At 41.8% G+C, this 26,327-nt stretch overlaps 1 protein-coding gene across 1 annotated transcript in view; it reads right to left on the bottom strand.

The window, feature by feature from the left end:
• Window positions 1–1,697: 1,697 nt before the first annotated feature.
• LOC148649900 (sodium/hydrogen exchanger 1-like) overlaps window positions 1,698–26,327 on the bottom strand; it is a 57,026-nt gene continuing 32,396 nt past the window's right edge. Inside the window, exons 4-12 of the mRNA XM_088603115.1 lie at window positions 24,445–24,662; window positions 22,251–22,453; window positions 14,872–14,961; window positions 13,792–13,862; window positions 12,661–12,834; window positions 10,784–10,898; window positions 9,738–9,839; window positions 8,516–8,588; window positions 1,698–7,229 (exon numbers count right to left, since the gene is read on the bottom strand). Of these exons, the coding sequence (XP_088459241.1) occupies window positions 6,967–7,229; window positions 8,516–8,588; window positions 9,738–9,839; window positions 10,784–10,898; window positions 12,661–12,834; window positions 13,792–13,862; window positions 14,872–14,961; window positions 22,251–22,453; window positions 24,445–24,662 (1,309 nt within the window). The 3' untranslated portion in view covers window positions 1,698–6,966. The remainder of the gene's footprint in view (window positions 7,230–8,515; window positions 8,589–9,737; window positions 9,840–10,783; window positions 10,899–12,660; window positions 12,835–13,791; window positions 13,863–14,871; window positions 14,962–22,250; window positions 22,454–24,444; window positions 24,663–26,327) is intronic.

Here is a 26,327-nt window from a genome sequence, read left to right as displayed (position 1 = left end):
GTGTTCTTGGCTGTTATTTAACACTGGGAGACTAGTGCAGCACATGTACAGTCTCTAGACAAAACGTTATGAGATGTGTGCTTACCATGGGCATGGGCAATCAGCCTTTACCACACTCTCCCAGGCCTGTGCTATGATTTCACCTTACTCTACTGCTTTTATACAGTGAACACATCTCTAATGAGTTAGTGGAAAGTACATAGTGGTTCTGGCCCTACATCTCAGTGCATACAGTAGCAGCACAAGGAACACAGCCCCTTGAAATAGATTAATATTTGCTGTGGTACTGGCTGAATCTTTTTTTTCAAGAGCATAATGCCTGCCCTTGACAATCTTTGGCAGTATCTACGTGACAGGACACCACAGGCAGGGACAGGCTGCAGGAAGTATGAAATATAGTTCTAGGACTTCAGACTTATCCTTTTAACATGGATAAGACAGGCTGGCTTTCCCTTTCTCTTACAGGTGTCCTGTCAGTGATCATGTACAGCAGTGTCTTCAATAACCTGGTGTAGCATCTTCAATATCTTGGTTCTGTAATTCATTCCCAACTTCCCCAATCCGCCTGTTTGCGGTCCTAATTGCTCTTTTGTTTCCTTTCACTTGTAGACTGTGGTGCGTGTTCCAGTTTATTGTCCACTGCCTTGATTTAAGGGTTCCGAGTACTTGAATCAAGATCCCTCTTAGTCTTCCTTTGAGGAGAGGATTTCTAAAACGGAGCCTTCTTTACATGAGAAGAGAATTTCATTGCAGCTGAGCTCTAAATCTCTCATGCTCATGAATGACTTCAAATGATCTTCTTGCTTGTTTGGATTTTTGGGAAAGTCATTGCAGCGCTCAGTCCCAAATTACTCTGTATTGCTCCCTACAGCTTCATCATGGTGAATTTTAACACTCTCTTTAAACTGCGCATGCCTGTTTCCAACTACTCTATATAGCTCTCAATAGACTATCACTAAAGGATGAGGTGTGGATGACTAGGAGTGCTTTTAGTTTCCTTCTGTAGAGGTCCATTAGACAAGAAGGTCAGTTCTCCAACTCAGAAATTGGGTGAAAAAACTGAATTTAATATGCCCCACATACATAATTGAAATCAATAAGCCTGTAATCTATAACTCACTTGAATCCAGAAGTCCAGAAGATAGTGGTTCCTCAGAACCAGAGTTAGGATGTTTACAGTATACTGCAAATGATTGGTGCATAGTTATATTGAAGAGATAGGGAGACTGAGTTTTCAGAAACTGGTACTGAATCCAAGAGATTCTGAAATACTCTGGGATATGGGATTGCGTCAATGTCTCAGTCAGGTCTACACCCTAAATTACATCTAGAAATGAATTTACTCCAAATTTTGTTATGGTATTTGTGAACAAGAGAAAAATTGGATACCTTATATACTACAATAAAAACTACATCTTCAAACCTTTGGCAGGTGAGTTACTTGTTCCACATAAATCACTCATTTCCTAAGGGAAGAATATCTGTTTTCCTATCAGGAGTGCATTTTCAAAATGTAATGATGTTTTGCAGTTACCTATAAAGCAAACCTGTTTCAAACCCCCTATGTCAGTCAGTCTACAAAACTGATATATAGCATATTATTACAGCAGCTGGGAAACTAAACATGTAAAACTGGTTATGAAAATGTCATCAGAATAAGGCCAACACACTAGCAAAGAAAACATTGCACAGACACGTTTTATAAACTAAAACTTTAATTTGTATATTCATGTAACCATTACAGTACATTAGACTCTCTATACATTAATGGAATGCTGAAGCTATGCTAGTAGACACTTGTGTGCACTGGCTAGTAGTGATTACAGAGCATTTTCATTTTAATTTACAACAGTTCATATAAAAAAATAGAGAAGAAAGTGCATTTCATTGCAAAGTATGCTCTGTTTGCACATCGCTCAAAGAACACCAAACCCCCAGAAAAAGAAAGATAAAGCACAATTTCATACTGACAAGGTTGTGCATCTGTGGCAGGACTAGAGAGGGTGTGGCCCAAACTGGGTGTTTAAGTTGCACGCCTAGGAGAAGGAACAGTACCTTCAGCTGCTGGTTCCAATTCCCACGCATGTCCTTAAATACACAGGGACAGGAAAACACGGTCCTCGGACATTGCACAGCCTTTTTAGATGGTTAGATTTGCAATTTCGCGTTCGGACAACGTTCAAGTAAAAAAAAGTCCAGTCTACCTTATGAGGCAGATGGTTTGAAAATCCATAAGGTTTACTCTGCATCTGGTCTCAACCTGCTGGGTACTATCTGTCCTGCCTTTCTGTTGAAATCACAGTTGCGTCCTGTCGACAGATTTTCTCGTTTTGCCTGGAGATTAAGCTGGAGGCTGGGATTATTGGGTAATTATCTCAAGACTTCATCAGGAAACAGGTGGACAGTGGTTCCCCATCACACACTCACACTGTGCCACGATCCAGTCCTCCGACATTTCACTGTGGCACAACGCTCGGGTCGCTTATCCAGGGTCTTAATATTCACCAGTGAGGTCACCCCGAAGGAACAGAAGGGGGAGTGGCGGCATGATCTCGTACAATTTGACGGTCATGGGTCTCCAGAAACCAAAAGCACATTTTCCTTCTTTTTTTTTTTTTAACCACATTCGGCAAATATTATTCGGACCCAAGCTGGATGGTCATCAGACGGACTGTCCTCAATGATGGAACCTCAAACCTTTGGCCTGTTTATCATCGCTAATCTTGCAAAGCAGTAGTGTTTCTGATAAAGGATAACTCCATTTCAAAACCCAGCACTGCTGCAGGGCTGGGCGTGAAAGGGAAGGGTGTGAAAAGGGGTTTATTGGTGCCTGAGGAGTTCAAGGAGTTGAAACTGGACATTACCGCAGAAGTGAACTTTCCTCAAATCGGTCAAAGTAAGACCAAAGTCCCTTGGTTTGTAATGAGAAACATTTGGATAAGAAACACCAAATGTTATCAAAGCACAATTTGGTTAATATAAAGGAAAGATCCTTTAAAAAAAAACCATCAAAACTAAAGCCAGCAGACACCTCGTGACTCCAGCCTTGTGCACTGAGGTAATGGCTGAACAGTACAGAAACTCTAAAGCACACAAAACGGACAGAACTGCACTGTTCTGTTAAGAATAAGCTCACAGGTCCCACATTTTCACAAGAAACACACAGCTGTGGAGTGATGGGGTGCTGGGAACCCCCATTTAACAACCCCCCCCCCCAAAAAAAAAAGTGACATATTTCTTGTCATACAGACCAAATTAATCCAATTTCATAATTGATATGAATACCAATAAGGCAGAGCAATGCAAATTAACGAATGGACTATAGAAAAACATCTAAGATGTAGTAGTAGTAACCCAGTAAAATACAGTTGTAAATTTTAAAATATTAAAACATCTGAGTTTATTGTAATTCCTTTTAAATGTTGCTAAAACATTAATTATGCATAGCACCAGTGCAAAAAAAAAATCCCAATATTTTCCTAAATATGGCTTCATCTTCAGATTTCCTTTAGAACAAAAACTAGAAAAGTAACATTGTCTCTTTCCTAAAGGCATATAACATGTAATGAAAACAAAAATCGACCAGATTGGATATGAATGATGTCCTCCACTACAAAGGACTCCCAGTATTAAGCCACATGTCAAATCTGGCATGAAAAGTGCTCACTGCCTCTGGTCACTGTGATTGGCCATATCAGTTCAGACCAACTTCCCTGACAGGTCCTGAAAATGGTCTCCAGGCACAGGACCATCATATTCAACAGATGAAAGATCAGATTTGCACATCCAAAAGAAGCAACGCATTTTGAATTCATTTCTTCTTCAGCCACACTCACACGCACCACACAGGAGGATGAGACTCTTCCAACGCGCGTTTGCCAACAGATTATAGAATTCCAAGCTACCTTTCACAAAAACAGGGTTTATGAACTTCTCCAATGCGGTAACCAATTTCTACACCGTTTAAAAGTCTTCAGGTTTTAAAAAAAACGCGCTTCGATCACCTGACCTCTACCCCGACCATCCGAAAACAGTAACATGGAAACAAAACGGTAAGTGATGAGCGATAATCTAACGACAGCGTGCGGCATTCCAGTGTACCGACTGAGGAAACGCGAGGAGGTCAAATCTAAACCGCGACGCACACGGCTTAATAAAATCAAACTTGCGGTGAACATCGGTGACTTTGGAGCCTCATGTGAAAAGTAAAATTAGTCCCAATCGATCGCTCTGTTACCACATGCTACGCGGACGTTCAAATTGGTTTAGAGGAACGAATGGCAAACCACGAAATAAAATGACCGTAGACACAGGCAGAAGCGCAGAGTCTCGCCAGCCCAGATTTCAAGACGAAATGGCGCTTGCTCTGTAGTTTGTCGCGTCAAAGACAGGCACAGACGTCGTCTTCTTTACAAAAACAAAGTATACCATTTATACTGACAGTTTCGTCCCATTTTCAGGGAATAATTTCTTAAAGTAAATCTTCAACAACCCCAAAAGATGAAAAAAAACCGTTTACAGCAGAGGAGAATACCGAAGCTTAATTAATTTCGAATAGGAAATTGGTTTCAAACAGGAATTTTATCATCCATATTATAATCCGAGCATATATTACAGATTTTCTTAAAATATGATTTTTTAAAATATATTTAAACATATTGCATAGATAGGAATTCAGGGATTTATATGCAAAGTATCTTGATGTTATTATACACATCTTCAGTTACAATCTGTTCATCGACCTGTTGCGAGAGAGCAAGTATCCAACGCAGTCCTGTACACGAGTTAATTTGATCTCCTAGTGGTTTTTCAAAAGAAAAACACTGCTTCCAAATAAAATACCAGCACAGTGAGTTTCGCATATTAGTATTGTTTAAAAATATATATTGCTTTAATTGCACATGAAAAAAAATTACAATCGCAAAGTAGTATTTGTTTTTTTTTTCAGTGCCATATGTGCAGGTAGCTACTGCCAAAGGTAGATTAGTATTCTCTTATTAAGACCTCCAAATCAATTTGGAGAGATTCAATTACACAACCAAAATCTCAATTTCAAGACCATAAAAAAAAGACATGGAACGGGTCTGTCTAACTTGCTTGACCCAATATGAATGATGTATTGCAGCTGTAAGAAATGTAAATGATTGAAATCTAGTTACAATGCTTGGAGAGCAACAGGGACAAAACATTAAGACATACACAATCTTTCAATCTATATAATTGCCTAACAATTCCATACAAGCCTCTTAAATCACTAATTTAATTGCAGATACCAGATTACATTTTTCTTCTCCTACCTAGGAAGTATTTAGGCCTCTTACATTTTCAAAAGCACAATACAATGTACAAATTAGCTAGAGCTTGTAGGGAATGGTATAATACCGCAGTATGGAGATTACTGGTATGGCAATACATTTGGAAGTGCTTCCTATAACAAGGACATTTCCATTGATTTGCTGTGTCCCAATACTTAGTTCCTAAGAAATTTATGAACAAACCATCTGACACACTTATCTCTGCCACATTTTTAAAGGGATGCTAAAAATCAATGACAAAAACAGTCTGTGAAGGAAACAAGCCGTTGAGCGCACAGAGCCCTAAACGTTCGACAAATTGTGTTCAAAATCTTCACAAAGGACATGGAACTAGGCCCGGCGTAAACCAACCTTCCTCAACTAGAAATTCCAAACCAGCCACTTGGCCAGCCCTCTGAACAGAGCGAATCACTCAGGTTCAGGGTTCAGGGGTCTGTGACTCGTGCCTCAAAAGAAGGTTCTGATTTAATCTGGGCCTTTGTGTTAACATCTTGACATTTCCTTTTAAATGGAGGGCAAAGGACTGCAAAAAACAAGAGTGACAGCTTTCAAGTAGACCTGCTCAGTTGCCTGACTCTACAGAGCACATTCACTCCGTTAAGGACACCTGAAATAACTGCTCGAAATACAGATACAGTACCTGCTCACCCCTGGTTACTTAAAGCTGAGAACTTAAAACTTTCTTTGGTTACAAATTAAGACACTAAAACAAATTCAAAGCTTTGTATCAAGAATGGAACACTGAAATGACCGATTAGCAAGACAGCGGCACGGCTTTTTGGTCCAGCAATGAATCTGCCCCTCTTTTCCACAGCCGTGGCCTTTCTTCTTGGATGTAGCCTTGTACTAATGCTTTGACAAAACAAAACAAAAAAAAAAACTGTGCACTGAGGCAAATATGAGAGAGGACTCAACCGTATGAGTCACCTCTCAGCGTTCAGTTACATTAACCTTTGCCAACACCAGTCTAGACGCCTCTGAAGTTCCATGTAGCACAAGACCTTCTGTTGTAGGATGGTAGAAGCAGTTTATTTTTGGACTGCATTGGAACGCTCCACAGCAGTTCTGGGACTTGTATTGCTTCAGAAACGGAAAAAACTGTATAAAATGTCTCGGTGATGGATGAGGTGGCTATTTACACTGCCTCCCCTCCAGAGTCCGCACACCGTCTAGCTCAGCTTGGACCAGATCTCAGCGGGAAAAGTGGAGGGGAGTTTGCTCTGTCATTGCTTCGTATTGCTCCTGGTAGCAGCCTGGAGTGTCCCGACACAAAACGAGAGAGAGAGAGAGGGAGAGAGGGAGCCGGAGGGGGTGGGGGGGAGTGTGGTGGAAGAAAGGCTCTGTGTCCCATTTTTATCCCTTCTGGTTAAAAACACACAAAAAAAAAACAAATTGGAAAACCAACAACCCAGCCCCCAGAACGCTCCAAATCTCTTGGTTTCTGAAGGTCCTGCTAAAATAAACCGCAAACGCCTTTGGTTCTGCATAGTTCCTGGGTTTTTCGATACCGCCGTTGCTGTACGGCTGGAACAGGATTGATTTTTTTTTAAATAAAAAAAAGTAACTTTTTTTTGGTTCATTTTGTCGTAGTTTTGGCTTTACCTAAAGGGAATGACTGGACAGGAATACAGGGAGCGGGAGACGGGGAGGCCTAAGGCAAAAAGGGCTCGTCTTCCTCCTCGTCGGCATTAGGCCCTGGGTCACTAAGGCAACGCAGCAGGCGCTGGTCCTTCCCGCTCTCCTGCTCCTCCCTGCCCCCCGGTTCCTTCATGACGATGCCCTGGTCGTCCTCCTCCGGCCGTTTCGTCCGCTCGTCTGCCAGGGTGACGTGGTCTGGGGACTGAGGGGAGGCGAGGTCTACCTTGATGGCCGGGAGGTCATTGGATTTCGACTTCGAGCTGTACGTCTGCGGGTCTAGAGCAGGGAGAGGAGCAACGTCCCCGATGAAAACGGGCTCAGCAGGCCGCCTCTGCCCGTACGCGAACACGACAAGCGTCTTCTAGCACACAATCCCACCCCAGGTTTTCCCGAATTCACACGAGTTGCAATGAAAACATTCTATCTACATGTATGCCTACATAATCTTTCACGGAGTCACTAAGTTCACATTTTGACAGCTGCTCTCTGAAAGTAAGAAATGGGGCTCTGATGTCGAAAGCTTTGAAAGACCCCAGCATGCATAGCCTGGATGATGTAGGAATATTAAACCTGTGAACAATAAGAGATGTTGTCTAGTATGGAAGGAGAACTTTAATCTGTCCATGTATGTCCTGGCATACTGAAAGGTGATCTTTTTCTCAAGCTAATTGGGGTCAATTTATCTTCTTTCTTTGCCAATTATAGCATCAGTCTCTTTCGGCTCTTTTGGAAGTTCCTTCAGCCTGCCCTCACACTTTCAGCTCTGAACCCGAAAATTAGTCTGCTTTGCTCCTCTCTGGATTTCTTCCGGGTTTTTCCGGATCCTTCTTGACAATGGGAAGACCACGAAGGGTGGCAATGAGTGCTCATCCCATTTTAAGCACTCTTCAGATTTTCATTAGCTTAGAAAGAAAGTACAAAAATGCTCACCCTGTCATTTAAACAGCTGCTATGAAGAATATAGAAATTATTTCTGTGGTATTTACTATGTATTGTCAACAATGGATAACAGCCAGTGATGTGCTTTATCCTACACAGTTTTTTTTACCTTGTACCAGTGCACTGCACTTATTTTCATATAAAGCATAATATGAGAGTAGGTGGTCCAGGTTCTGTCCAGAACAGAAAGGCTCGCTACCAGTCACTGGTTCAACTCCTATCTTTCCTTAATCCCCTTTACCAATTTACTGAACCTTCTTGTATGTGACAAAATGGAGGCCCTGCTCTCCGATACTCTTGTGCCAATACATCATAGTCCAACTACAAGCACCTGCTAAGACGACTGAGCTAATGCAATTCCAACAGTTCATTATTTTGTAATGTTAGGACATTTAAAGAGAGACAGGTTGGTGATCAGAACTAAACTCTTACATAATGTGGATTCAGTGTCAGTAAAGAAGAAGAAAAAACATTTTCATCTCCTCTCACAAATAACAAGATTTTGCCTTAATTGAAAATCGGTTTATGCTTAACAGCTGGGGTTGACTTCCTTAGGGCTTGGAAACTGCTGTTGAGTAAAACCTGATAACAAAACAGCCTGGCTATGTAATCTGGAAACATACCTGAGGCCAGCCTGGCTCTGTTCATGGTAGGAGAATCTGGCTGATTAGCTGGCACAGTGAGATAATTGTTCATCTGGAACACAAAAGTCAGAGTGTTTTAGTCTATAATTTATTTAGTCTGTTTGTTTTCCTACCGGGAACAACAATAAAAGAACCCATTCAAAATATAAGACCTGATCATATATTGGCACGCAAACTGGTTTGGGTACTGCACCTGTGCTGATCAGTACCAACTGAAATACAGTTACATAAGCTGGGTGTCTGAAAACTCAAGGAACTCCATAGTGAAGGTGAAAAGTACTTTCTGGCAAACCGAGAAAGTGTGGGATTTGGAATTTGTCCCACCAGCTAAACAGCAACTCCAGTATCTGCTGCTCTTTAGTGATGTCAGTGAGAGATGCACCAATCCTCCAATTAGTGCCAACTCTCCTGTCAATCACCGGGGAGCTGGTAGAATGGGCAGGGTCAACATACCACATGGCCAGAATACTCTTCTTCATTCTCACCATGCGGTACAAGAGCTATTGCTGTGAACAGACAATTAAACAATAATAGAAAAAATAGTGTTCAGAAACATTTCACAAAGTCTCACATAAAATACTACAGCAGTACCATTTTATAATAACAAAATCATAAACATCGAATCAAAATTGCTTTATTGCCAGTGAAGTTTTTTCTGAATATCTCTTGCTAGATGTGTGTAATAAAAAAGTCATTAAGTGTTCAGGCCCAGAGTCCAATGTTGGTCTCCAAATCCTCAGTTGTTAAAGACTTGGGAAGAAAAAAAAATTAGTAGACTGATCACATACTGTAATTAGAATAATTAAGAACCTGACAGCACCGACGAATGCCAGAAAATCATCTGAAAACCAGAAGTCACTATGGCATTTGTGGACTATCCAATCAGTAATCACTCATGCTAATAAACTTGGCCAGATATACTGCATGGGATGAGCCAAGAGCTTCTGATCGCAAGTCTAAATATTCTGGCATTAAAAGTACTAAATATGTGATGGACTGAGGATCTCATTTTCCATTACAAGAGTAAAATTGAACACTGTTTAATTAATATTATCCGCCATGTTTTTAATTGATACAATCACTGAATCCCACAGCGTGGTTTACACTATGAAACAGAAGTATATTAAAGCTCATGTTCTAGTTATCTTGAATCTTCCTAACAGTCAAACTAAATCAGACTCTGGACAGTCCTCCAACATACCCTTTTCTCCAGCTGCATGGCCCTCTGTTTCCGTATTAAAAGCTGGCTGAAGCCATCCTCATATGGGTCTGCCACCAGTGTGTGTCTGTTGTAGGACCGCAGCTGGAACACATAACCAATACAAAGCCCTTTTACTCCTGCCCTGGCAGCACCACGCACAAACAACAAACAAAAATCACAAGAATATAGCTTGGAAACACAAGAGGCAAAATAAGCAAGGAAATGCACAATTGCAAAGAAAATAAACAACCTCCACCCTCTGGAAAAAACACACAATAAAAGAATAGAAACACAGCCAGGACCAGATAGCAGTCGTATACACAACTGCAGTTTTAGATCATTTGAAATGACCTAAAAACAAAATAGCTTCAAAAGGGACAGAAACTGCTGTGGTTATGCTGCAGGACTGTAATTGCAGTCCATTTCTTGGATTTCTAAAACCAGACCAAAAGAAAAGCAGCAGAAACACATTTAAGCTGGTTTGTTCCCAGCGTACAGGCATTAAGACTGAGGCTTGCCCAGGTCTTAAGGACCTAGGACCCGCGACAGCGGTTCTCTCAAAGTTCTGGCTGTTTAAGTTTTGATTCGGAGGACTCAGGGGAGAAATACCCTGAATAAAAAAAAATTGGCACACCAGAGCTCAGAGTTTCCAAGCTGTGAGTTTTTGTATCAGTTGTGTCAGAGCAAGTGTGGTCTGTTACTCACTGCCCGACTGTAAACTGAACAGCTAACAAACAGCATTCATCTGCTTACTCATTAAGGCCAAAGCGCATTAAATCGCAGATCTACGGTTTTCTTTGTATAGTTGTTTTCACCCGCTTAAAACAGAAAAAGGCCCCAACCTCAAAAGACTGGAATCCGCATGCAAACATGGGAACTTACTCAAACAAAAACAAAGTAAAGAAGAAAGAACCGTTAAAGCTGACATATTGGCAGTTATGCAGTAACACTCTAAGGGAAAACGCTGGGAGGATAGAGCCCCAACACCAGCCCGACTCTGACAAAACCACCACTCCTGCTCTGTGAGGGAGGCGTCCGCTTCTTACTCTTTGCCTGGTCCTTTGAAGGTTCGTCCGTAGAATTTTCCGGATCTCCTCCTCCCGTGACTTCGAAAGCTGCGGGAGCACTCTCTCACGAACCTTCAGCTTGGGCTGGATGTTTCTAGAAGCACGTACAAGAAAACAGGATATCGTCAATGCTGTGGAGCTCCTTAAAGAAAGTTTTCCTTCCTTTCGAAACTCTCTGGATTAAACCAGAGAGACCCCCAGCTCCAAGATGAAGCACATAAATCTCAGGGTTTCTGAATCCTCAGAGGCACAATGTTTCAATGAGTCAAAAACACGAGGGAGAACATAAACTTTGCGTCTTTGCACTTCCTGTTACGATAAATGATTCTGGCAGATGACCAAATGTCATTACAGCCAGCAGAAGGGAAGTACTTTAATTAAAGTATAGACCAATTACTACTGTTTTAGTCATACAAAAACATGCCTCTCTGCACCATGGTTACAGTATTTGATAATTAAATCAAATAGTTATTCATATTTCTTTGAATTATTTCCTCAGGAAGAGAGTCTTCTGGTTTTCAGTTCATGACAAATATCTTAAGCCACTTTTGACACAAAAGATTGGATTTTAATGGAGCTGATTTAAAAGGGATTTTTTGTATTATTCTGCTAGCTTCTTACTCAAGCAGGACTAAGTGGGCGGATTTCTCATCCACTAAAGATCAGCTACACAATAGAAAAATGTCAGGGAAGCACACTAAAGAAAACGTCCTGCTTGCAAGATCTTCAGGCAACATTTGTGTGTTCAGAAATTAAGATTCTGAAAAGACGTTAGCTGCCCCTGATAAGGTGGTTTCTTTAACAGCCTTCAAAACGAACAAGACAACTGCCTCCTAACTGTACATGAAATACACCTTGCATTGATTTACTCTCCTCCTTTAATAAATCTATTGAACCTTTACCTTAGCATGTACTGTATAATTGCATTTCAAATGTACATTAATGGCACTGTAATCTTCTCAAGTGAGATGTTTAAAGAGGGATTTGTGAAAACGACTATGCTAAAATGTACCTAATGGCAATGTAAGCTAAAAGACAGGTATTTAACAATTCAACTTAGAAGCTATCAAAGTACAGCATAAAGAATGTGCTCTGAATAGCGCTTATTATGCTTTTGCGGAACTCAAAGTCTAAGAAAGGAAATTTTACACTGGGATGCTAATTTAAAACTTTCAATTAGCTTTTTTTGTGAAATGCAGACACATTAAAATAATTGATGTACTGCAGAGACGAGCTTCAGGGATGTGTAATTTGTCCAAGGACTGAAAACCTATTTTCTCCCCTCCTAAGGTGAGCTAGCAGAACCCTGGACAGAATTCACATACTGTATAAGAAAAAATTAACTATTCCAGTATCCATGGGGGTGTTTACTGTATGAGGAGCCTGCTGTTGTAGTAAAGGGATGTTTCTACACTTACTTGTAGAAGTTCTTTCTGTTCAGACTACAAAAAAAATGTAATGAAACTAGTTTTACTGCTCCTGGGTTAAACTTTAAACACATTATTCTTTCAGATTCAGGTCTGTCAACTAATGGATCACACAAAATGGGGTTTTCCGCACATCCGTGTTCTTTATAGGGCGAGCATCCCTGAAGCTGCACACAAGGCAGGAACTGAGGTGAGGGCTTGAGGAGAAATTTCTCAAGCTTTTTGCTTCTGCCCAAAGGTGCGTCTCATTTTGTGAAAGTAACCTTAAACGTCCTGGTGTAAACTGAGCAAGAAACAACAGAGAAAGCAGAGCTTTCCTACGTAACCAGAGATTTGGATGTTGAGCTGGACAAAAACGGAGAGAGGAGAAAATACTAAGGGACAAAATGGATACTCGGGTAGGAATGAGGTCAGAGTGCGTGTCCTTACTGCATGGAGACGGTGGACACGGCCGAGGGGATTTTGGGCATCCCTCCACTCTCCACCAGCTCGATGGCCTGCTTCATCTCCATCTTGTGGTAGAAGGCGATCAGCTGGGGCTCCTTCGACCTCTCGCCCGCGATCAAGCACTTCTTTATGTACTTCTTATTGAAGCGGTTCAGCCTTTCAAAGAGACACACAGTGCAAATCAGTTTGGGTGTCGTCCCGATCCACCCATGCTACCTCCTTCAGGGTGGCACGCTCACGCACGTGAACATCAGCAGGACTGCACTGAAACCGCCGGTGTCGAAAGTCGGGAACCCAGTTTCAGGGCGTGACAAGTTCGGGTTTGTGAAACATGCAGTTTGGAATGATTTCTGGGGAAAACAAAAGACTGGAGGAGCTCGTGTGTTCACGCAAATCCTCCAATTTGCTTATCACCGTTCAAAAGATCAATTTTTGTCCCTCCCTGAGGAGAATAAAAGCTGTTTCACAGAACTGAGTGCACCCGTGGAAGTGACTTTGACTGCTGTGCAGAGCTGTGTAGAGAACGTGGTAAAGTGGAGTAGAATTGTGAGCAGCTCATATCTGCAAGTTAAAATGCAAACAACAGCTCTTCTTCCATTTCGCCAGCCTGAAAGAAGAACTGCTGGAAAATTGTGGCACATCACTCAACTGCTTAGATTACCCTTACCAGATCCTGATCCCTGAGTACCCCTCTCTCTTGTGTCTTTCACTCAAGCTGAGCTCACCTTTAACGTGTATATCTATGGAACCCCACGCAAAATGCTGAGCTTCAGAACTCAAACTCTCATTTATGTTTATTATAAAAGCATCTTTGTAGATTTAAAAGCATTTGGTATTAGACTGGGTTTCAAGACTAACCCCACTGAATGTTAATAAAACATATGAAAGTTAAGCCCCTCCCAAGTGCCACTTCTGCTAACTCTTAGAGACTGGCTCCTGGGATGGCCCAGGCCAGAATCCTGGTGCCTCTGGACTACAGGCTCAGGCAGAGCACACATACTGGCTGGGCCACTCAGGAGTCTAATTCAGATGGACTTTCCTTTGAGGTTCTGAGGGCTTTTCTTTTGAGGTTCCCTAGCTCAAACTGTGTAGAGGCAGCAAGGGCAAACATACTTGTCTTTCCAATGGTGGTGCCCATAGTGTCCACAAATGTCCTCTATCCCGGTCAAGAGGTGATCGAGGAACTGGGGAGGATGAGAACAAGAAGGGTTCAAATCCAGACAACATTTCATACTGTAGGTAACAGACTGGGACCTGTCTTATTAATATATGGGTATACAAAAGTTGTGCTAAAGCTCCAAAAATGAACAAAAAAAAGTTGCAAAGTAAAGCTGAAGTAGGTACAGTAGATACGTCAAGGTGGAAAAACAGCTGAAAAAGGCTCCACAGTCGAAACGTTGTGTCTCTTTTCTTGGAATAAACCATTACCGTTCCATTGCAGCCTATGCATGCTGATGCAGCTACCTACTTGAGTTTCTTCAACCCATTTCTAGTGCGACCCACTATGCCTCCTAAATCTCTGCATCATCCACCTCCTCCCTGGGCTACTTGCCCCCTTCTCTCACTACACCAGGATCTGTTCCAAGACCAGGTTTTCTAACTACCTCCTATTCCTTGATAGATGTCGTCGCTATAATATCATCCTGACACCTGCTGTTTTAAAGTTTCTATTTTAAAGCATGTCAGCAAGATAAAAACTTTACTTTTAAGAGTCTGTTTTGGGGAAAGTAATGTGTGTATGTACATCGACAAAACAATATCATGAAAATTTAACACATTTACAATATTAGAATTGTTGAAAAACTTTGAATTAGCCATTTCATACTCTGAAACAAAAGTATTCAAGTGCAAACACCGGCAGAGTATTAAATACCAGGTAAGTGAATCCTTATAACTGAAATCCTACACGTAGGCCATTACCGCAGAATGTGTCCCCCCTTTTCATTATTCTGTGTTGTACCAGACAATTAAACCACTTCTAACAATGGAAGGTAACTCGCACGAAAAGTTTGTTTAAGCGAGAGGCGCAATGCCCGTTTCATAGGAACATGTCAACAGAAGCACTTCCTGAATTTCAGCTTTCCAGCCATCCCACTCAAACTATGGACAAAGGCATATTGCACAAGCGACCTACACAACAATTACAAGAGGATTAAGTTCCTTAGCTGTTGGCCAGTCAATTCAGCCTGTTACCTGGGTGTGAATCTCCTCATTGATGGATCGCTTGGTCTCCTGTTTCTTCTTTACTGCCAAGAGGTCCACCAGAGGCCGGATGGTCATTCCCTGGAACGGAAAACACAAATCTCGCTCTGTGCTATACGCTTTAAGCTGTTTGGCTTCTCCTTTCTGCCAGGAGCAATGGACAAGGCTGTGCTCCGATGAGAACATGGCCACAGCAAAACCAGGCATGGTCCCGAGAGCCAATACTGGACCCTGTTGCGAGGTTACCAAAAAAAACCAATATCATGGGTTTGCCATGTTTTTGTCTATATTTGAAAAAAATCCAAACATTTATTGTTTACTTCCATTTGACCACATTTTCATCTAATAACATTGTTATGGAAACAACAATTAACATAATTATAATTAATAAAGCAATTAATTAGAAGGGAATGAATGGACTAGAAAAAGAATGCCTGGAAGTAACTGTCAGTGATTCTGTGTTTGTCATGGCCAAACCTTTGCATGAAAGACTTTTGAAAACTACTACAATGTCTGACAGAGATTTTCTATTTGAACACAATGTTACAGAATATTTTGCCCACTTCTGTAAGTAATGGAAGTAATGGACGCATTTTACATCTAATCCCATAATAATATATGTAGGCGCTAAAAAGGGATTACTCCAGAATTAAGGTATGAAAGCAGTGGTAATTACAAACCAAAGAAAGAAACCATAGCGCAGAAGAGAACTGGCACCATGCATTTAAACTGGTCACTCACAAATCTATTTGGTGTAACATCTACTGTATAGGTATTTATGAAGTTGGGGACATTCAACCAACTGTATGCATTACTACTGCTCACTGGAATGAATCAGGGATAGCTCATGAAAATTGAGAACTTTAATATTCAACAAAATGGACTACCTAATAAGGTTATTCCAAATGATAGGCATTATCACCTTTGCTTGTGCAAGTATAGCAATGAAAGCCTTTTCATGGTGCAAGCACTCCTACATTCTCCATACAGATGAGCTAAAACCTGAAGCCAAAGCAGAAAAAATACGTTCCATCAGTCCCATTGGTACAAGACAAAATGCAGAGATAGCTGCTTTCAGAGAACCTCCGGGCTTCACACAGCATCATCCTTGCGTGAATAATGGATATACAAAGAATGGGCTGTATTTTAAAAGAGAAATCGAAAAGAATCGACACTAGGACTAGGACTGGGCTGAACACAGGTGCTTCCAGATTGTTTCCTCAAAGGAATTTTTCCAACCATTTAATTTCCACTGAAGTCACACACCTTTAAACAACAGTTAAGTGCCAGTGTGTCTAGTATCTTCCAGGAACATTCTTGTCAATGCTAATGTCAATGCATTTCACATTCATCCAGCTTCGATCCTAAAACACGTAGATCATAATGGCTATCAAGGAAATCAGACACTTCTATATTAAACAGTGTCCTACCGAACCATTCAGAAGGGACCTTGAGCAATGAAGCTGATGGAAAAATGATGCGGGTCATCACAAGGGAACTGAAGAATTATGCTATACTGTGTCGGGAAGATTAGACTTTGCTCACTTGTCCAAGATGAATTATTGAAGAACAGCAATCTTGTGTAAGAAAGGCTATTTCACCGGTGTGGAAATGAGATCACTATGAGATCAAGAGCTCGGTCACGGTCACAGGATAAATCGATGGAAGACGCTGTTAGGATTTGAATGCAGGATACGAAATCTTGGATGCAATGAATATCACCATTGCCATATGCTAGTCACTCACAGCATGTTTCTAAACGGAAAGAAGTCACTGTGGTGGTGAACTTAATTTAAAAAAAAGACCTAAAGGAATAAATGTAAATTCCAAGCACTGGCACACATCTGAAAAGGTGTGAATTAAAGCTTAAATGCAGCTTTGAAAAACTGCCACTATTCCAGTCGAATTAAGATATGAAAAGAAAACCAGATCAAAACAGATCAGTATGTACAGATGCCTTTTGTTTGTTTTTTGTTTCAGGGACTTTGAATTAAACCCCATGCAGTGGTTCTCAAACTGTGGTACGCGTACCACCCCCAGGTGGTATGCCAGATGACCCTGGAAATTCATTGTGTGCACTGAAAAACTGGGAATTAAAAATAGTTTTATCTGTAATTTACTTAATCGGGTTCAGAAAGCTTGAGATGGGTTTTCATATTTTCTATTTTAATAAAATTAGTTTGTATGTCAAATACGCAGCCTACGTACTTAGCTACATCGATACAGCGCGCGCTAATGCTTGAGTGTTCAGAGACAGAGTTTAGCGCCACATTCGCCAACAAAACAAGTGACCGAAAATGAATACCTCGCAAAAATCAAGTATTATGTCATGGCTGAAAGGAACAGATGCCAAGAGTACCGATGCCAGCTCCGATAGATCATGCACACCCGTTGAGAACAAAGAGGATCAGCTACTAGGGTTACCATTTTTGAACATCAAAAAAAGAGGATACCCTGAGAAACTTTCCTATTGCCTTATATGGGAAGGGGGTCAGGATGGAGAGGGTTTTCAAAATATCCCACGTTTTATGTTCATTGGTAAAGTCACTGTGATGTTTAACTGTGTGAAATGCATATGTCCCCTCTACTGCAATAATAGTATCCTCTGTTTTGCTTCCAGATTTGACAAAGAATCTGTTAATTTGGTTGAAGAATCCCATCCTCGAATTGCCTTTTTGTGTTTGTCTGAGTCAACATGAACTTGCAAGTCAAGTACACCTTTTATCTGCCATGGAGACAAAAGTACCAGGCTTACACACCAAACTTTCAGCTTCCCAGTCTTCTCTGCCACTTCAAAAACACGGACATTTTTAGTTTCTGCTGTGAATTTACACTTTCGCTTTGGCATTGTGTTTGAGGGTAGGAAAACGAGAAACAAAATAGGGAATTCAAGGGAATGTTTCTGCACTGCACAGGCTGATTACAGACTGATATTGACGCCAATTTTGCTCTATGACAATCATACACATACAGGACGAAAACTGAACGTCAACATAGGTCGCAAAGCAAACTAAAGATGTTAAGAAAGTCTCTCTCCAACTATCTTAATAACTTTTGTTAATTATTCTTCATGGTGAAAATAATGGGATTGAAATCCCGGACATTTCTGGATATTTGAACATTCCCCCCGGAAGAGATGGAAGGATTATAATAGAGGACATGGTCGGGAAAATCCAGATGTATGGTAACCCTATCGGCCACTGACATTAGCGCTGCTGCTGAACCTGACACAGACAGCACTACTAGTGTTAGCAAGCATCGGGAAACGGCTACAAGGCGGTATGATTCAAATGATCTAAGTGCTCGGTGCTATTTGTATTATATGTGTGAGAGTATGTGTGCACGTGCTCTCATGTTGGTCATTGAGATTTTCATGGGGTTCCTATGAGAAGATGACTTGTAGGTGGCACTTGGATGCTTTGGTTTGATCAGGGGTGGTACTTGGTCCAAAAAGTTTGAGAGGCACTGCCATAGAGAACTAAGCACACTTACTATGCGTTTGACACCCACTGTCACCCTTGTCACCGTATGTCTGCACAGCATTCACTGACAGATATTAACAGTTGCTCAGAAAGCAATAACTTTAAAACAAGTTCTGCTCCTGAAATTCTGTGGACGTGCCATACTTCTTCTTCTTCTCTTCTTCTTCTTCTTCTTCTTTTTCACAGCCTTAGTCCCAGACTGTCCTGGGGTCAGCTGCTTTGGTTGCTCTTCTCCATTTGTCTCTGTCGAGCACATCTTCCTCACTCACTTCACATACCTCCATATCTTTTCTCACACAATCTATCCATCTCTTTCTAGGCCTGCCTCTTCCTCTGTTACCTTCCACCTCAAATTCCATTACCCTCTTTGTTACTTCCTCAACGTCCCTCCTCATGATATGTCCATACCACCGTAACCTCGCTTCTCGCATCTTCTCAACCACATCCACCACCCTACATCGTCTACGGATTTCTTCATTTCTGATCTTATCCTTCATTGAAATCTGCAGAATCCATCTCAACATCCTCATTTCAGTTCTTCTCATCAAGTTCTCTTCCCTCTTTCCAACTGCCAAGCATTCAGCTCCATATAGTAATACAGGTCTAATCACAGTCTTGTACATTTTGCACTTTAACTTTCTGGGAATTTTCCTGTCACAGATTATTCAGTTATTTCTCTCCACTTGTTCCATCCAGCTTTCACTCTTTGTTTTACTGCCTCCAGTGTTTCTCCTCCCTTTACCAGTTTTGATCCAAGGTATTTAAAGTCATCAACTTGTTTCAGTTTTCCTCCATTTGTCTCCTCAACATTGGTCATAGTATCTCCTCTTCTCTCCATTACCATTATTTCAGATTTTTCTGCATTCATTTTCAGTCCACCCTTTTCCAGACTCCTCTGCCATTTGAACACTTTCTCCTGTAGTTCTACTTCTGAGTCTGCCATCAGTGCCACATCATCAGCAAAGATGAGTTCCCAAGGCACTTCTGTTCTTACCTCCTCTGTCAGTGTGTCAATAATGTTTATGAAAAGGAAAGGACTTAGTGCTGATCCTTGGTGTACTCCAACTGTGATTTCAAACTCTTTTGTCTCTCCCTGTTGTGTTATCATCTTTGTAGTTGTATCTCTATAGGTTGCTTGGACTAACTTCACCATGCTTTCTGGTACTCCTTTCTTCCTCAAGCACCAATACACCACCTCTCTGGGCACACGGTCATATGCCTTCTCCAAGTCCAGAAAGGCCACATACAGCTTTTTCCCTTTCTCTAGTGTCTTCTCCTGTAACTGTCTCATCACAAAAATGGCATCTGTTGTGCTTTTCCCCGCTGAGAATCCAAATTGTGAGTTGTGGATCCTGATTATCTTCCTGAGTCTCTTGTCCAGAATTTTTTCCAGGATTTTCAATCCATGTTCCAGAAGTTTTATTCCTCTATAGTTTTTACACTCCATTGGGTCTCCTTTCTCCTTGTAGATGGTAACCATACTGCTTTTTGTCCATTCTTCTGGAATTCTCTCTTCCTTTGCAATATTGTTTAGCAATCTCGTCAGCCACTGAATCCCCTCTTCATCGAGGTTCTTAAAGTGTTCTGCTGCTATTCCTGATGGTCCAGTTGCTTTGCCCACTTTCATCTCTTTGATAGCTTCTGTCACTTCCTTTACTGAAATTTCTTGGATTGGTCCACACACTACGTCTGCCTCCACTAGGTTCTCCCTCTCATTTTCTACATTTAACAGATTTTTGAAGTACTCCAGCCATCTTTGCTTGATCTGTTCTTGTTTAATCAAGACTCTGCCTTCTCCATCCTTGAGTACCGCCACCCGGATAATATCTTTTTTCTGTCTCGCTCTATGTTTAGCAATCTTGTAGATTTGGTCCTCTCCTTCCTTTGTTTCAAGTTTCTCATACCATTCTTTCCAGGCTCTTTCCTTTGCTCTTGCTACACTTCTTTTTGCTACCTTCTTTAGTCTCTTATATTCTTGTAATTCTCCAGTGCCATCTTTCAGTGCCTTGTATGCTTTTTTCTTTTCCTTCAGTGTTTCCTGAACTTCCATATCCCACCACCACTCTTCATTTTCCCTCGGTCTGCCTCCTCTTGTCTTTCCACAAACCCTGGTAGCAGCCTCTTCTAGGATGTGGCTCATCTCAGTCCACTCTTCTTCAACTGAAGGCTCCTCTGTTTCCTCTGTGTTGTTTTTCATTTCTTTCACCAGCCTGTTGAAATCTACTTTGTTTTCTCTCAGTTTCCACACTTTTGTTCGTGCTGGGTGTTTCCTCTGCCTTATTCTTCGCTCCTTCAATATTGTGATGTCCATCACCAGTAGCCTGTGTTGTCTGGTAACAGCCTCATAGGGCAGGACTTTAGCATCTTGGACTTTCGCTCTATCAATTCTTCTCACTAATATGTAATCTATTTGGGTATCATGGCCTCCACTCCTGTATGTCACCTTTTGCTCATAATTCTTCGTGAACCCTGTGTTCACTGCAAACAATTCAAGAGCTTGGAGTGTTTCTAGTAGCCTTCCTCCTTCTTCATTTCTCTCTCCTAGCCCTCTCTGACCATGTTCATCTGGATAATCTGGGCATTTCTCTCCTAAATGTGCATTGAAGTCTCCTCCAATTACCACCATTTCATTTCCTGGGATTCTGCTAACCACTTCTTCGAGATCTTCCAAAAAGCTATCCTTTTCCTCCTGTGGTCTTCCTACCTGTGGTGCATATACAGAGATGATATTCCATAACCCACTCTCAAAAGCCACCTGTACATTGATAATCCTGTCTGAGTGTCTAACCACCCTCACTATCTTGTCTGCTAGGTCTTTGCACACTATCACACCCACTCCATTCATTTTGGTACTCTTTCCAGCATATAGAATCTTGTATCCCTCTCCTAGGTGTCTTGAGCTGTTTCCTTTCCACTTGGTTTCTTGCACACACAAGATCTCCACTTTTCTCCTTGCCATAGTTTCAACCAATTCTCTCCCTCTCCCTGTCATGGTGCCAACATTCCAACTCCCCACTCTCATTGACTTAACATTCCTTCCAGGCCCCTTCACCTTGTTTCTTTTCTGTAGACCCCACTCTACAGTTTTCCCCACAGTAGCATAATTTCCATTAGTACCCTGTTGGGACACAGCACTAATGGCGGACGTTGTTAACCCGGGCCCCGGCCGATCCGGTATGTGCTTTGTGTTCTTTGCAACCATGGTTTTGGCAAGATGGTTTTACGTCGGATGCCCTTCCTGACACAACCCTTTTAGTCGCCTCTTACGACAGGCAGGGATACCCAGGAGGTATTCTGATCCCCCTCCCGAGGGAATCCATACTTATGGGACGTGCCATACTTATGAACCATATTGATAAATGGACTATTCTGTGACGTTACTGACCAAGAAAATGATTCTGCAGCCAGTCTAGATAAAATTAGTTCATACTGCTGAAAAGACTGGACAAGTGATCCCAAGAATTCAAATAGGTCAACCATCCAAAATCTAAGAGAACAGCATGTCTAGGGTCAATGATCGTGCAGGACCTAAAAATGATTATGAGGACCAGTTATCTGTTCAAGATATTTTAGCACTCAGTTTCTGTAGAAGGAGATTATGTCTACTTGTCTCTTTAACTCCTAATGTATTGAGAGGCTGATCCCTGGAACTGCTGCCTTTAGAAAGCTCTCACTCAGAGCTTTATAATGGGCAGACTGCTGCTGTATTCAAATGAGCAGACATGAAGCAGGCATTTCTAGGGCAGCAGATGTAACATGACAGAGGCAAACACGGTAATATTTAGGTTGGTTAGCCTTGAGCGCTGTGCAGGGCCTGACGCGCATGCTCAAGTAGGAGGCTGATGTTCACACCTATGGCACATGAGCGATGCTCTCGGGGGGAATTACCTGCACGAAGACAGTGAAGAAGACTACAGTAATGATGGCTGTGAGGAATATGTTCCTCATGGGGAAATGGTCCAGATCCAGCAGATATCCCAGCGAGAAGGCGATTGCTCCGCGCAGGCCGCCGTAGGCTATGATAAACTGGTCCTTGGTGGTCAGCTTGACGATCCGGAATTTGTTAATCATGAAGGTCAAGCCCACCACCCCTGGACGAGGAAAGGGCAGACTGTTAACATTTTCCAGCAGAGCACTTGTTTAGCGTTCATTACACACAAAGACAGCCCAAGATGCTGCAAACTGCCAAGTTCCAACCTTGCAATTCCTCCCCCATTATCATTTAGAACATGCCATTTCACAAGCCCTGCCGTTGCTAAACTTGCTAATTGTTTCTTAATCTGTTTACTTCTTGCAACGCAGACTTCCCCCAACTGTTAGTAATAACAGGTGCTTGCAAAGTATTTACTGTATACATTTCCTCTGTTTAACCATCAGCATTTCACAATTTACTCGCAAAACCCTGCATTGAAACCTTGTGTGATTAGATGGATAGCATTGCTGCCTCGCAGCATTGGGGCCCTGGGGTCAATTCCAGACCTGGGGTGCTGTCTGCATGGGGTTCGTAAGTTCATTTGGATTTCTTCCGGCCCCTCGGAATTCCTCCCACAGTTCAGGAACATCCTGGTGGGTTAATTCGCTTCTGGAACAACTGGCCCTGGTACGAGCGAGTGCATGTCTACAGTATGTCTGTGTCTTGACAGAATAGGCTCCAGCTCCTCCAAGACACGGAATGAAGTAGCTAGACGTCTAAATTCTGTTTGACTACATATACTGTAACTTGGACTTTTAAACAGATCAGAAGAAGACGGATACACCAGGACGCAATTGTCAATGTTAAAAGCATTTTCCTCTTAGAACTGAAGATTGCGAGACAAGCAAATAAGCGGGAACGTTGATATTCAGCACTGTCCTAGTGTGCTGAACCCAGCGTGTAAAGAAGTGCCTCTTCTCCATCTTCAAATGTACTTCTTCTAAACTATCACTTGTGCCCTCTGATGAGCGTCAGTGTAATTCCTGAAGAAGTCCTTCAGGATGATTTAAAAGGATTTTCAGTACTTGAATCAAGTCCCTTCACTATCTCCCTTGCATCAGGCTTGAAGAGAGTAATTCCCTTTAACCTAACTGTTCAGTACATGACAGTCCTTGAAGTCTACGAATTCACAGTCCTACTGCTTCTGTTCTAATGGCATTCCAAAGTAGCACATATTGCTATCATTAGCTATTGTTAGTAACTTTAACAATTGCACAACATGCAAAGTGAACCAATAACCCTGCTAATACAAGTTCCAGATAATTCCTGTTTCTGAAGTTAGATTTCATAAAGCCAACCTTTGAAAGAGGGTTTCACAACCCCAGTCAAATTCATGACCTAGGAATGAGGATAATGAAGTTCTGCCAGAACACTGGTGTTCCCTTCAAATGAATAAGCTGCTACATTAGATCTTTGGGAGTGATCAAGCAATAAACATTTATTGTTTGTACAATGCAGGGTGACTACAATAATGTCAGTTATATGTCATATACTAGTACTTACAGTAACTATCCTACAAGAGATGTATCAGAAGTATTTAAATTATAGTCTGAGTAGAATTCAATTACTGCTACAATTACTGCTATATTAGTAAGCAGAAGAATATTTAGCAATACAACAATTACACCATTATTACATGTTCATACTCCTGACAAATAACTGTCCCTGACCAATGAACAGGAGGATTAACTCCAAATCATCATGAATTCAATACTCCTGGATTTATTGTTGCAGCCAATTTTGCAATCAGACTAAGAGGGCGTTTCAATAAATGAGGGGCAACAAGACTGTGGGAAACATTTGAACCTGAGCAGCACAGCTGATAATTTGCCAGAGGACAAAAGCCGTTGGTTCAGTGATCCAGGTTGCTGCTGTGATTAGCAGATCAGAACCACGACCCAACCTGGTCTCAGTGGTCCACACTGCTGCCATGATTTACAGGTCAGAACTAAATATCAACTTTGTCCCAGCTGGTCCAGATGGCTGCTGTGAAGAGCAGGTCAGAATTAAGAATCAACCCAATAGAAGTACAGTACAGTCACTGGAAACTGTTCAAATTGCCATGCAGATTTTCTCCAGAATCCCTCCCACCTCGCTCAAGAGTCTTACCCAGGACTCGGGACACCAGGCACAGGACGATGGTCACGGTGACGAAGGTCCAGTTCCACTGGTGTGGCCCGGCCACAGTGGACACTCCCAGGAAGATGAAAATCAGAGTCTCGCTGACACTGCTCCACATCTTCAGGAAGTATTTGATGGTGGTGTGGGATTTGTGCGAGATGTTGGCCTCAACGTAGGGTCGCATCACCACTCCGCAAGCTATCAACCTAAAACAACAAACTGGTGTCAACACGAAGTCTCTTCCCAGGCAGATGGAACTTGGCAAGAGGTGGTTTCAAACACTTATTACAGACTGGCATTTTGTATGCCACCTGCTGCACCTTAAGGAAAGATGACAAGGATAGAGACCCCATAACAATTATAGCCATTTCTAATGCTACAGACTGTTCAATGGTCACAGTATGACGGCATGTCTGCTTTGTAATAGGAGGATGGTTTTTGCCCAAGAGATTTGTGAAAGACTGGCATTTGGTCCAGACATCTAAACATGTGAGGGGTTTGAGCCACTGGTAAGCACTCAAGCACAGATAAGCTCTCTCAAACTGCATGTGACTTACATTTTGATTAAAGACTGACCAATCTAAGCACTGCCTCCACACCCAATAGTTGATAATTATAACTTTTAAAAAGGCTTTGGGGGTTTGTATACTCCATACGTGATCATGATTTCTCTGGTCAAAAAATAAACTGTGCTCCCCCCCCCACAACCACAAGGACAGCTGTAGTCAGATATTAAGATTTGACTTCTTGGGTCAGTTTGAGACGGAGCGTAATCAAACTGACAATGGACACAAGACAGGATATACACTCGACTGGGCCTCAGTCTGACTTAGGCACACACACATTTGGGTGACAATTTAGACACAGCAAGCCTTTGGACTGTGCAAACAAACTGGAGCACCCAGAAAAAGTACTGTTCTTTTGACAGGAGATACCTAACATTCTGTCCAGTGAGTTCACTTAAAATGTACAGATTACTGTTGTCGAACATTGAACATGCGTTTTTACAACTTATAATGTCAGTAATGGGAAATGATGTCAAAACCAAGTCAAACATGGATGGTTTCAGAATGTGAATGATGCCCATACCATTACAAGACATACTCCGCTTCACTAGCAAGTCTGTCACACACTGCAAATTATTTTATTTACTTCACCATGATAAGCATTCAAATAATTACATTTAAAGTTAAGAGCACATTTCTTTTTAAATCCTCAAAGGTTTGAATGTAGCTGTTTAGTTGTTACTAAGCATAGAAGCACCCTGTGATAATGAAATGTGTTCAAGGTGAAAATGTACTAAAAAGACTTTACTCAGCATTGAAAAGCAGATACCGAGCATGATGATCAATCAGTTTCTTCTAATGCACTTCAGGGTATATTGTGGTATTTGACTGTGTGACAGTAGACTGGGAGTGCATGCAGAAGAGAGAAAACTGCATGATGGTTAGAATTTTCAGTTATTTCAAAGATAATTAAAACACTAACGTATCTTTCCAAAAACATAAGTTATATGTTTAATGCGTTCATGATGACACAGAAAAAATTAAAGTTACAATTCTTGATTCTCTGTTCTATCCAAACTGCACTGCAGGCTACAGAAGCTCTAGAACTACAGCAGGGCAGGGCTCTGCTGCCTCAGCTTTCTTCACGCCTGGAAACTCCAGGAGCTCTAGAACTACAGCAGGACACGGCTCTGCTGCCTCAGCTTTCTTCACGCCTGGAAACTCCAGGAGCTCTAGAACTACAGCAGGACAGGGCTCTGCTGCCTCAGCTTTCTTCACGCCTGGAAACTCCAGGAGCTCTAGAACTACAGCAGGACAGGGCTCTGCTGCCTCAGCTTTCTTCACACTTGGAAACTCCAGGAGCTC

Source organism: Lepisosteus platostomus, chromosome 13 (genome assembly GCF_059453375.1).
Source record: "Lepisosteus platostomus isolate fLepPlt1 chromosome 13, fLepPlt1.hap1, whole genome shotgun sequence".
NCBI lineage: Eukaryota > Metazoa > Chordata > Actinopteri > Semionotiformes > Lepisosteidae > Lepisosteus > Lepisosteus platostomus.
This window is presented reverse-complemented; position numbering and strand designations above follow the sequence as displayed.